Consider the following 13177-nt stretch of genomic DNA (forward strand, 5'->3'; position numbering starts at 1 on the left):
GGCCCTCCATGTTTGTGGCTTTGACTTTTGCGGATTTGATCATTCACGGATTTGATTAATACGTTCTCTCTAGGAATTTCTACATCCTCCAGCACGACTCTGTGGCCAATTTCGGCAGAAGTTGTGTGGGAGGACCTAGAAATTCCTGGAGAGACCACTTCTCTAGGTGTTTGTAGGTCCTCTACCACAAGTCTATGGTCAGCTTCTGGCAGATGTTGACCATAGAGTTTCACTGGAGGACCTAGATATTCCTAGAGAGGTGTTAGAAATTGTCTGGTTTTTATTTGCATTTTTTCCACTTCCACCAGGTCCTGTGTCCCTAACCGCAGTGAATGTGGAGGACCATTGTAGGATCTTGGCTGCACAGCTCTGAACATGCAGAATGGGCATCTAAGCTTCCCTCCTTGACTTTCTACATCTGCTCTTAAAACTTTGTTTTTGCAGCCCCTTTTTGCTTTTCTTTGTTTTTACAGTGTGTTCTCTCCTGCTGTTCTTGGTTGCTGAGACCCAGATGAAGGACCTGATAATACTTCCAAGTACATATTGCTGCCTTAATCCAAGGCAATATAATTTCCGAACCAAAGCAAGCATCCAAGAAATGCCTTTAAGCTTGTACAACCGCTGAGCATTAAAAAGAAAATTGGTCTTATCACCCTTCATTCAAGACCGTGCTTTGAGCAAACCGAAATGGTGCAACTCTCACCTGTAAATGTGTTGTTGTTGTGGAGTCGAAGGCTTTCATGGCTGGCATCCATAGTTTTTTGTGGGGTTTTCGAGCTATGTGGCCATGTTCTAGAAAAGTTTCTTCTTTGTTGTTGTTGTTGTTGTTGTTGTTGTATGCTTTCAAGTTGTTTCCGACTTATGGCGACCCTAAGGCATACCTATCCATGGGGTTTACTTGACAAGTTCCTTAAGAGGAGGTTTGCCATGGCCATTCTCTGAGGCTGAGAGAGTGTGACTTGCCCATGGGTTTCCATGGCTGAGTCAGGATTTGAACCCTGGTCTCCAGAGTCCTGGTCCAACACTCAAAGCACTGCACCGTGTTGGCTTTCTGTGTGTATACATGATGGAAAATATACCAGAACAGCCAAGGAATCTCAATATTTGGGTTTAGTTCTATGTTAATGTTGTGTGCCTTCAAGTCCTATGTGACTATTGGCAAGCCTAAGTAGAAGATGCAGTGGTTTGAGCATTGGACTATGACTCTGGAAGCCAGAATTTGAATCCTGATTAGCCATGGACCTTAGGCAAGTCACACCCTCTCAGAGGATGGTAATGACAAACCATAAACTAACAGACCACAAACTCCCGGCCATGTCTCAAACTACCAACTTTGTGGTTATTTGCCTTCGAGTCAGTTCAGCTTATAGCAACCCAATAATTGGATTTTCTCGGCAAGAGGTGATCAGAGGTGGGTTTGCCTTTGTGTTCCTTTGAGGCTGAGAGAGGGTGAAATGCCCAGACTCTCACATGGCTGAGCAGGGATTTGAACCCTGCTTTCCCAGAGTTGTAGTCCAACATTCAAACCACTGCACCAAGTTGGCTCTTCAGACCAAACTTATTGCCCCCATATTACATATTTGTTACGTACTGTCAAGTCATTTCTGATTTATAGCATCCTTGCCATAGGGTTTTCTTGACAAGATTTGTCCAGAGGGCTTTGCCATTGCCTTCCTCTGAAGCTGAGAGAGTGAGGCTTGTTCAAAATCCTGCAGTGGGTTTGCATAGCTGAGCAAGAATAACAAAGCCTGATCTCTTGGAGACCAATTTGCAAACCATTAGTTCATGCTGACTCTATTCTGTAGTTAATTTAATTGCAATAATAAATTTAAACCACTAGTAAATGACTTTAGTAAACCTTTTAATCCTATGAGTAGCTTAATTGCATTTTAACAATTACTTCTTGTACTTTTTTATTTTACTTAAGTCTTTGTATGGGCTTTTATCTGGGGTTTTTTTAAAATTTGTGTAAGCTGTTTTAAATCTCAGTTCGGGAAGAAAGTTAGGATATGAATGAATAATAAGAATAATAAATCTAAATTATTAAATAATTATTAATGATTGTTATTAATATTGTTTCACTGGGGAGGTGACAGTTGCACACAATGTGGCTCCAACACGGCAGATCAGAGAATATGATCAGATCTATGATTCTATGGGTAGTTTAATGCACATTAAACAATGATTTTTTATATTTATTATTATTATTATTATTATTATTAATATTATTATTATTATCTTAGGAGTTTATATGGGCTTTTATTTGTATTTGTTTTAATTTATGCAGCCAGTTTGGGAGGAAACGCAGGATATGAGTGAATTAATCATCATCATCATTACCAAAATTATTAAATAAGGATGAATGATTGTTATAAATAATATTTAACTGGGGAGGTGACAGATGCACAGAATTTGGCTCCAGCGTGGCAGATGGGAGAAATACAAAGACATTCTCATGTTTTCACAGTAAAATTCAAAAGAGACTAAAAGGTTATTTCGCCAACCATCACCTCCTGGAAACTTCTGATTACATCCTGTGTAATCCAGATTGCAGTGTGTCACACAAAATAAGACTTGGTGGGTTGTGCAAGGCTGGCCTGGGATGACTTGGACCTCTGGAGACTTTGAAGGCTCTTGCAAACTCAGGTCTGCCTTGAGTAAGTCTTCCCACCTGTAATGTGGTCTCCCGCATTTCCTACAGCGTTCTACTCTTCAAAACATTATGGCCAAGGTACGACAGCTTCAGTGTAATGTTCTTGGCTTCCAGAGAGAATTCAGGCACCATTTCATTTTTCTTTTTGTTAGTCCATAGTAGTATCTACAGACCTCTTCTCCAGCATTGGAAAAGCATGAGTTTATTCTCTTGCTATCAGCTTTCATCACTGTTGCAGTGAAGATAGATACGGATAAATGAATTGATTAAGGTAACCACAGTCCTTGTCTATACAGCTCTTGTCTATATTTAAAAATGCATGAATTCCAAAAAGCAAAGCTTGATTTTGCCGTTTTATGTAAGGGACCCCATTGTATTATGCCATTGTATTTAATGGGACCTGAGCATGCATGGATTTTGTGATCCACTGGGGGTGGGTGGGTGAATCCTGGAACCAAAACCTAGAAGATACCAAGGGGCCACTGTATTCCAAAAAGATATAAATTCCAAAAAGTAAAACTTGATTTTTCCATTTTATATTAGGGGCCCATTGTACTATGCCACTGTATTTAATGGGACTTGAGCATCCATGGATTTTGCAGTCCAAAAGGGCTCCTGTTCGACGGTGGAACAAACTCCCTCAAAGTGTAGTGGAGTCTCCTTCCTTAGAGGTCTTCAAACAGAGGTTGGATGGCCATCTGTCGGGAATACTTCGATTGTGATATCCTGCATGGCAGGGGGTTGGACTGGATGGCCCTTGGAGTCTATTCCAACTCTACGATTCTATGATTCTATGGAACTAAACCCCAGCCGATACCAAGGTGCCACTGTATTACAAAAAATAAATTCCCAAAAGCAAAGCTTGATTTATTATGCCACTGTATTTAATGGGACTTGAACATCCACAGATTTTGCTATCCATAGGAGGTCCTAGGATAGCAAGGTCCCACTATGCAAGACCAGGACAGGGCTGTTCATAAGAGGGTCTCTTGGAGGTCTCTCATTCACAGGGTCACCATAAATTGAAGCTGACGATGAAACACAACCATCATCACCACCAATGTGCAGTTATATATAATGCACATGCAAACAACCACCACCCCACATAATTTGCACTAGATGGACTACTAGGTTTTCTGACTCTCAGATAACAGTGCTTTCTTATCTAGCTCTTCTTCTCCATCAGTAGATTGCTTCGGTGAATAAAGCTGATATAACTGGACAGAACAAAGGTTGTGCTTTTGTTCTGAAGGATTGTGAGATCAGTTCTGTCCACAAGCACAAATTTCGTGGTGGAACACCTATTGAAAGTCCACCACTATTCCATCTTTGATGTCTCCTCTAAGAAAACCTATCCAAGGCTAGCTGTCTTGGCCATGCAGTGAAGTACAATAATATCCAAAATCCATATAACAGAGATACCTTTATTGGCCAACCAAAATGCACGCAATACACGATGTGAGCTTTCAAAGTTCCACTGGCTTCTTTATCAGACAAAGATATTATCCTGTACAATTTTTAAGATCTTTGCCTGCTTTGCTTGCAACTTGGTTTTTCTCCTCTAAGTGAAGTGTGATCTGAAGGTAGATCGGGGACTTCTAGATCTCCAGGTGATTTGCAGAGAGGGGTCCATGGTGGTTTACAAATCCAAGTCCCTTGACAAAAAGCCTTCTCCCTTTCCTAAATGATGCCACAGGTTGAGTCTCCCTTATCCAGAACTCCAAAATACACCAAAATGGTCCTCATGGGTGGCTGAGATAGTGACACCTTTGCTTTCTGATGGTTCAGTGTACACAAACTTTGTTTCAGGCACAAAATTATTAAAACATATTATGTATAAACTTAACTTCTGGTAATATGTACAAGTATATATGAAACATAAATGTAGGGGCCCCTAAACCCGGCATCGGGTTGCAACCTCCAGTCGTAGAGGGGTTCATGCTCTCCTCAAAGGACTGTGTGCACAGTCTAGGGGTGCTTCTGAATCCGTCTCTTTAGATGAGAAATCAGGTGAATGTGACATTCAAGAGCACCTGTTATCAGCTCCGGCTGATACGCCAGCTGCGCCCTTTCCTGGAACCAGGGGACCTTGAAACTGTAGTACATGCACTGGTAACCACAAGACTTGATTTTTGCAATGCGCTGTACATGGGGCTACCCTTGTGCCTCGTCCAGAAACTTCAACTGGTACAGAATATGGCAGCCAGATTGATTACAGGAACAACTAGGAGTGACCATATTACACCTATATTGAAATCACTCCACTGGCTGCCTATTAGTTTCTGGGCACAGTACAAGGTGTTAGTTATTACCTTTAAAGCCCTACATGGCTTGGGCCCAACTTATCTAAGGGATCGCCTTCTACCATATAACCTGCCCCGTACACTCAGGTCCTCTTGGAGGAATTTATTGCAGCCCTTAAAGACCAGATTGATTGCGACCTCCCAGTGGACATTCTCTGCAACCGCTTCCAGCCTGCGGAATGGCCTTCCGGAAGAGATCCATCAAATTACCAACCTAGAGAGCTTCAAGAAAGCTGTCAAGACGAATCTCTTCCGGTAGGCCTTCCCGGAATAGTACTTGGTCAAAATGATCTCTCCCACATATGCTATGATTTCGCTCACCATCCTTGATTTTAATGATTTTAATGTTTATGTAATTTTAATCCTTAATTGTTTAATTCTTTTTTTAAGGGAGGGTATTGTGTACTGTATATATTGTACTATTTCAATGATGTACGCTGCTTTGATTGTCTTAACAAAAAGCGGGATATAAATAAAAGTTTTATTTTATTATTTATGAAAGAGATGTAGTCAGATAATATACAAATGTGAGAATTGGCATCTCTGTTTAGTGTACCGATTCCCCAGCCCTGACCCACTTGTAACTGTAAGTCCTGACTCACTGAACATTTGCCGTGTGTGTCTGTTTGTGTTAGAGGGGCACAATGTTTTCCCAGCTCAAAGGAATCCTGCGTTGCTAAGGACAGAGCAAAACCTTTGTGCTTTTGTAAGGAGAGGGTCTCCAGGGGTCTTCTTGCTTTCTGAGTCACCCATCGTGCTCAAAGGACCTTTTCTTTGCATCGCTGGGAATCTGGCAAACCCTCATTGTTTATGGGAATTATCCCCTTGTGCGTAGTAGTTTTGTTGCTGATTATTTTTAGCCAAGATCTTGGAAAACTCATCTTTCCGGCTTTTCATGGGGGTGCTTCAGAGTAGCCCAGTCAATACTCAGAATAACCGTCCTGCTTTCTGAACCTATGTCAATTTCACAGCCTGGTACGTTTCTTTTTGCATGTTTTTTGGGCAGGTGCATTGAGCTGAGTGGGAGTTGCTCCCAAATAATGTACAGCCAATGCATTGCTGTGGTTTGCATATGTTGGACTAGGACTCCGGGAGACCAGGGTTCAAATCCCCCATGGAATCCTTTGGCAAATTTAGCCTTAGGGAAAGGTTACTGAATAAATCTTTCCTAGGAAAACCCTAGGATAAGGTCCCTGTGACCAGACGTCCTCCTACATTTCAACCTGCTGCTCAAGCAGAATTTCAGAATGTCCTCCATTTTGAGCATGACTGAGAAGCAGGAATTTACATTCATATTAGTGTTTTTAGCTTTTATTTTGTAATACCCTATGTTTTTCTTGAATGTCCTACTTCTTGTGTGCATTGTGCTCCTTTGTGGTTAGGACATCTGGTCATCCTGTCCCCATAAGTCAGAACTGACTTGAAAGCACATAACAACAGCAAAGTATGCATCAGGTTGTAACATCTAAGCTGAAGCTCCACATTTTAAAGAGGGGGATAAAATGATTTTGGGGTGGCAGAGTAGTTTTGTCTTAGGGTCACCCTAGCTGAAACAGGGTTTGCAGGCTTTTGCAAGCATCAAACAGCAAACCTGCCAGACCTGTTCCCAAAAGTAACACTGCAAACATATGCCGAAGTTAGGGCTTCCTTTTTTGAAACCATCATCAGTTCTTTAGCGATTGGGAGGTTTTGTGTGGAGAAGAAACAATAACTGCAGTCTCTCTCCAAAAATTAATTAGCCTGCAGTCTAAATATACATTTTATGTTTAATGTTTTTAAATTTATAAATTATTTCATTGTTTTTAAAACTTTATACTTCCTAATGCATTTGTGTTGCTTTTAATTTATATTGTATTAAATTTCTTGTTAGCTGCCTTGGGTCCCTGTAAAATGGGAAATAATAATAATAATAATAATAATAATAATAATAATAATAGAAAAATGGGATAGAAATATAATAATAATATACTTATTTGGAGGGATGTTTTGAATGATTCTGTTTGGAGATTTGTTTGTAAGCTCATTTGTCTTTAAAATGAGGTTTGGATGCATCTGTTTTTCTAAATTTAATATCAAGATTGCAACATAATGATATTTCGGCAAGATAAGTGCATTTCAAATTGAGGCTGTTTTCCTAATCTACTGTATTTTGAAAATGTGTACATAAACTGACATAATGCATGCAGACATTTTGGACCACTTTAGAAAAGTACTATCTAGCTCATTTTTTAATGTTCAAGGTGCAGTAACATTTGGGGATTTGGGAGGGGGCAAATGCCAACATTTGGAATGTCTGCAATAAAATGACTGTGAATTTCTACCTTTAGAGCTATGGTAGGAATCATATGACTTCATATGTTATTGGATTGCAAGTCCCAGCAGCTCCTAGCTGCTGGTGACAAATGCTGGTAATTTCTACCTGGATGGTTACATGATCCTCCCCATGTTTTCAACCAGATGTGGACAACAGTCAGGGATGGGGGGCATACTGGACCCCAACGAGAATTTGGGGGGCTGCACTTGCCATGTAAAAATAATAATTTTGAAAGTAAGCTTCCAAAACACTTCCTATTAGGAAAAAACAAAAGATCTCTCCTAATCCTAAAATAGCCAAAGGAGGTCAAAAGCAAGGCAAAATCCAACCCTTCTTTGGGATTGGCGTTTGGGCACAAACAGATTTATTTTCCAAAAATAATAAATGGGGAGACACATGCGAGACCACATGCGGCCCATAAACTGCGCATTGCCCACTCCTGATTTAGAATTCAAGCCTTCAGGCAAGACTTTTTGAAAGAGACTGCGAAGTGGGTGAGCCAGCGCAAACAAATTTTCCTGGCTGAGCAATATTTTTAACGTTGGTTTCCTTTTTGGCAGGGCTGCGATCCTTTAGCACAATCCCAGCGCAGCAAGCTGCAGCACCGCCGGGCCCGAATTAACCAGCAGATCAACAAAGAGATGAGGATGCGAGCTGGCGCAGAAAACCTGTTCAGGTGAGTCATTGCCCATTGATGAATTCAGGTGAGTTGTTGCCCCTAAATAAGGTACTACACATATGCAGAAAAAGGAAATGCACAGATAGAGGATGGTGACACCTGGCTTGCTCCTGTCCATGTAGTGAGACAAAAGGAGTCCATGTGAAAGGGATCTAGGAGTCCTAGTAGACCACAAGTTGACCATGAGCCTGCCGTGTGATATGGCAGCTACAGAAGCCAGGGTGTATCATTAGGAGTTAAGTGTCTAGATCAAGGGAAGAAATAGTGCCGCTCTATTTTGCTTTGGACAGGCCTTACCTGGAATAATCCTGTCACAGTTCAAGAGGGATGTGGACAAGACGGAGAGTGTTCACAGGAGGGCGACCAAAATGGGGGAAAGTCTGGAAACCACCAAGCCCTATGAGAAGAGGCTTAGGGAGTGGAATATGTTTAGCCTGGAGAAGAGAAGGTTAAGTGGTGATATGATAGCTATGGTTAAATATTTGAAAGGACAGCACGTTCAAGGTGGAGCAAGCTTATTTTAATAATTAATAATAATTTGTTTTATTTATATACTGCTATTCCAAAGATCATAGCGGTGAACAGCAAGTAAGCTAATTAGCAAGTAAGCTAATTTGCCCCCAACAGTCTGGGTACTCATTTTAGCTCCCTCCTCGGACGGATGTAAGCCTGAGTCAAGCATGGGCCCTTTTGCTGGTCTTGAACTCACAACCTTGTGGTTTTGAGTGAATGGCTGCAGTACAGGCATTTAACCACTGCGCCACCAGGGGCTAGGAGCCATGGATTGAAACGACAGGAAAAGAGATTCCACCTAAATCTTAGGAAGAACTTTCTGGTGGTAAGAGCTGTTTGACAGTGGAAGACGCTGCCTTGGAGGGTGGTGTGTCTCCTTTGGAGGTTTTTTAATAGAGGGTGGATGGCCTTCTGTATTCCTGCATGGCAGAAATAGAGTCTGGCATCTCTTCCAACTCCATGATTCTGTAATTCTTTAAACATTTTCATTTTCAAGTATATCTCCAAGACAGGATGACCAGATATTGTCCCTTTTCAGGACACATCCTACATTTCAGCCTGCTGTCCAAATTCCAAAATGTCCTCCATTTTAAGCATCATTAAGAAGCCCATTGAGTAATACCACGTTTGCTGTTCCTCTTTGAGAAATGCATCCTCTTGGCAGCCTGTGCTTGCTGCAAATAAGGGGATATGATGGATCCATCTAAAGTTCTTTTTCCTTAGGAGCAGCAGCATGCAAGACTCACACCCAGAACTCAGGGTGCATTTGTTTCTTGTAAGAAAAACGACAGCAAATGTGGTGTTAGGCAGTTGGCTGCTTGAGGACATGATGCAAATGTTAAAAGGGTTTCCTCCTTAATTTCAGCCCAATGGACAAAGGAAAGGAATAATTTAAATGTAAATTCAGCCGAAGGTTTGTTGATTGCTGGTAAAGTACAGCGTTAAGCATTTGTCTTGCTTTTGTGACGGGTTAATTGTTTGGACTCTGAGGGCTTTTATCACACTCAGAATTTCTGTGATTAGACCTGAAAAAAGCAGCTTTGGCAATACTTATCACACAACAACCCTTCCAACCGTAGCTGATGTGTCCGGAAAGTATGGTTAAGGGGAAACCAGTCAATGAACTTGCAATTGGGCTAGTTCCCAGGTGCAAAATCTCAACCCCATGTGCGAAACATCAATACCGGGCCAGTTGTGTTATTGGCAGGCATGTGTCTCCCCGTGTCTTTTCTCCCTCCTGCTATTCCCAAGCAGCCTGAGTCCCTTAATTTTTCCATTTATAAAAAAAGCTTGAATTGGAATAGCAGAGCTCCAGAACAGGGGCAGCTTTGTGCAAGGTCTGCTCTCTAATACTGAATAAATATCTTTCCTCTTCCCCCGACATATGTTTCTAGGTACATATCTGTCACTTTCCAAACAGCTCAAAGTTGTATATGCTGCTCTTGTTGCGTCCCTTCAAGTCATTTCTGACTTATGGTGACCCTGTCATGGGGTTTTATTGGTAAGGTTTGTTCAGAGATGTTTTGCCTCTGCCTTCCTCTGAGGATGAGAGAGTGTGACTTGCCCAAGGTCACCCACTGGGTTTGCACAGCGGCACAGGGATGCGAACCCTGGTCTCCAGAGTCGTAGTCCAAGACTCAAACCACTACACCACACAGTATACAAAGTAGTTAAAATAGCATCCAAGAGCTCATAGCTGTGTGGTGTGAAACAGGACAAGATCACCTACATCCAGCAAGATGGATTATTATTATTATTATTATTATTATTATTATTATTATTATTATTATTATTATAAATTAAAAAATGGTTGTAAGCTGCCTTTACATTCCTATACTGTACTGGGGAAAGCTGAGATATAAACTAACTAACTAAATAAGCTACATTGCTGCTGTATTTCAGTACAGGTTGAGTCTTCCTTGTCTGAAATGTTTGGTACCAGAAGTGTTTTGGGTTTCAGAGTTTTTATGATTTTGCAATATTTGCGTAGACATAATGAGATATCTTGGAGATGGGTGGATGGATGTTGTTGGTGGTTTGTGCTTTCAAGTTGTTTCTGACATACTGCAACCCTTTGGCGAACCTGTTATGGGGTTTTCTTGGTAAGATTTGTTCAGAGGAGGTTTGCCTTTGCCTTCTCTTGAAGCTGAGAGACTTGCCCAAGGTCACCCATTGGGTTTCATGGCCGAGCTGGGATTCGAACCCTGGTCTCATGGTCATGGTCCAACACTCAAACCATGCTGGCTCTTTGTTGGAGATGGGACCCTAATCTAAACATGAAAGTCATTTATGTTTCATATGCACCTTATACACATAACCTGAAAAGTAATGTTATACATTCTATTTGTAATACTTTCTGCATGAAGCAAAGTTTGTGTACCTTGGAACATCAGAGAGCAAAGGTGTTGCTGTCACAGCCCAGCCATGTGGACAATTTTGGATTTTGGTGTCTTTCAGATTTTGGAATTCCGGTAAAGGGAGGCTCATCTTTTATGCTGTTAATAGCAAAAAAATTGGGAAGCTCAGACTAAAACAAGGAGGAAAGTGTGGGTCATTAATCTGCTGTCTTGCTGGAATTGGGAAGAATGCGTGGGGGATTTTGAATCAGCCTTGAGAAGTAATTAGGAAACAACTGAAGCAAAACACCGGATATCCTGGGAGTTGAAAAAGCCCTCCTGGATCACGGAGTCAGACCTCCTCCTTTTAAGTGCAGGAATCCTCCTTAAAACTTATTTAGGCAAAGGGTGGTTTGCAAGCATCCCTGTAGCACACACTTACAGAAGGCAGAAAGAGGTACAGTACATGCAATAAAAAGCCCAACCCTCAATGCAGAAAACTAGAGTGTCAGACATCGGGTGCTAGCCTGGTCATCTCCTTGAGACACTAACTTTCTATGTAGAGGTGATTTGCAAAATGAAGTTATAGGAGGAGATTCCCTAATGTGGCATGCCTTCAGCCATCTTGCACATTTGAAATTGTACAGTCTGGACATGGTCTCGCTATCTCTTCTTTTGCTTGTCGGATTTTGTTCTGTTAAAAAATGCAGGCAGGTTGTGTCTCCTTTTTCCAAAATGCTTGAGACCAGAGGTGTTTTGGGGGGGGGGGGGGGGGAGAGTTGGATTTTGGAATACCTGTTTTTGCTTATAGGTACATAGTGAGATATCTTGGAGATGGGATCCAAGTCTAAGCACAAAATTCATTTATGCTTCATATATACCTTATACACATAGCCTGAAGGTAATTTTATCCACAGTGTTTTTAATAATTTTGTGCACGAAACAAAGTTTGTGTACATTGAACCATCAGAAAACAATGGTGTCACTATCTTAGCACTCATGAAAAATGTTTTGGTTTTTGTAATACGTTCGATTTCGGAATTCCAGATAAGGAAGACTCATTTGGAAAATAAGGGTGATAAGGGAGACTCAGCTTCTGGTTTGGAAAAGTTCCTTTTTGGACTGCTGCTCCCAGGCTCACCAACCTGCATGGTCCACCAATGATGATGGATGATGGGAACTCTGCAGCAACATATCGTGTGGTCATATGTCACTCATCCCTCCTTTTGTCTCACTACATGGACAGGGGCAAGACATGCCTTCCCCACTACAGAAATAATCCAGTTTGACACCACTTTAACAGTCATGGCTCAATGCTATAGAATTCTTGAAATTGTACTTTGTTGTGGCACCAGAGCTCTCTGACAGAGAAGGCTAAATGTCTCACAACACTACAAATCCCAGAATTCCATAGCTTTGAGCCATGGCAGTTGAAGTAGTATCAAACTAGATTATTTCTGCAGTGAGGGTACATTCCCAGTGTGGTCTGCCTCACAAGGCTGTTGTGAAGATGAAATGAACAGCTCTATCTGCCCACTGAAAGACCGTTGTGGTTGAAATTTGACAAAATACATTTCTTTTTGCTCTAATTCCAGGGCCACCAATAACCACAAAGTAAAGGAGACAGTCGCCTTAGAACTCAGTTATGTCAACTCCAACCTGCAGTTACTGAAGGAGGAATTGGAAGAGCTCAATAGTTCCATGGACGTGTACCAGAACGACAGGTAGGATGATGGGGCTATTGAAGGTTGGACATGTGAAACATACATACATACATGTGAAACTGTCCTGTTCTGGGTCAGACCATTTTAGTGCATGCATTTGAGCCCTAAGGGTGTGCAACCATCTTTTTTTTTTGCAGGAGGCACATTGGCTATCTGCATTATAACTCCATGCCTTTTGCCCTCCAATTTCTTTAAAACTTTTAAAAACCTAAAAATAGTGATGTTGCCATGTTTTGGAGGGGGGACCTGGGCTGTTTTGGGAACTGGAAAGGCCTTTATTAAACTGGGAGCAAACTAGTAGCAGCCAGTGTGATGTAGTGGCTTGAGTGTCGGATGTGGATTCTGGGAAACCAAGGTTCAAATCCCTACTGAACCATAGAAACCAAGGGAGCACAAACACAGCAAATATAAGAGCTCTAGGTATGCAAGGGGATCTTGTAACACCCTTAAACTAGCTAAGAGAAAAAAACTGATAGCAAAAACGTTTGTAGACTTAAGTCTACTTCATCATTTGCATGGAGTGAAGTGCCTAGGAACAGACCTTTTGAAGCTATGAAGAGCCGGAAATATATGTTAATAGCAATAGAAATGCAAAACCTGTGGGTATGGTGATGAGCCAGCATGGTGTAGTGGTTTGAGCATTGGACTAGGACTA

The 13177-nt window shown here is 41.5% G+C and overlaps 1 protein-coding gene across 5 annotated transcripts in view; it reads left to right on the forward strand.

Moving 5' to 3' along the window:
- Nucleotides 1–13177, forward strand: part of RHPN1 (rhophilin Rho GTPase binding protein 1) — a 46468-nt gene that overhangs the window by 14776 nt on the left and 18515 nt on the right. For 4 of the 5 annotated variants that reach the window (XM_042463076.1, XM_042463080.1, XM_042463075.1 and 1 more), the window contains 2 exons: nucleotides 7831–7946; nucleotides 12394–12522. In XM_042463076.1, the coding sequence (XP_042319010.1) occupies nucleotides 7831–7946; nucleotides 12394–12522 (245 nt within the window). Of the gene's footprint in view, nucleotides 1–2403; nucleotides 2925–7830; nucleotides 7947–12393; nucleotides 12523–13177 lie in introns of those variants that run through there. The other variant, XM_042463077.1, reaches the window with a different exon arrangement.

The sequence above is a fragment of the Sceloporus undulatus genome, chromosome 4 (assembly GCF_019175285.1).
Source record: "Sceloporus undulatus isolate JIND9_A2432 ecotype Alabama chromosome 4, SceUnd_v1.1, whole genome shotgun sequence".
Taxonomy (NCBI): domain Eukaryota; kingdom Metazoa; phylum Chordata; class Lepidosauria; order Squamata; family Phrynosomatidae; genus Sceloporus; species Sceloporus undulatus.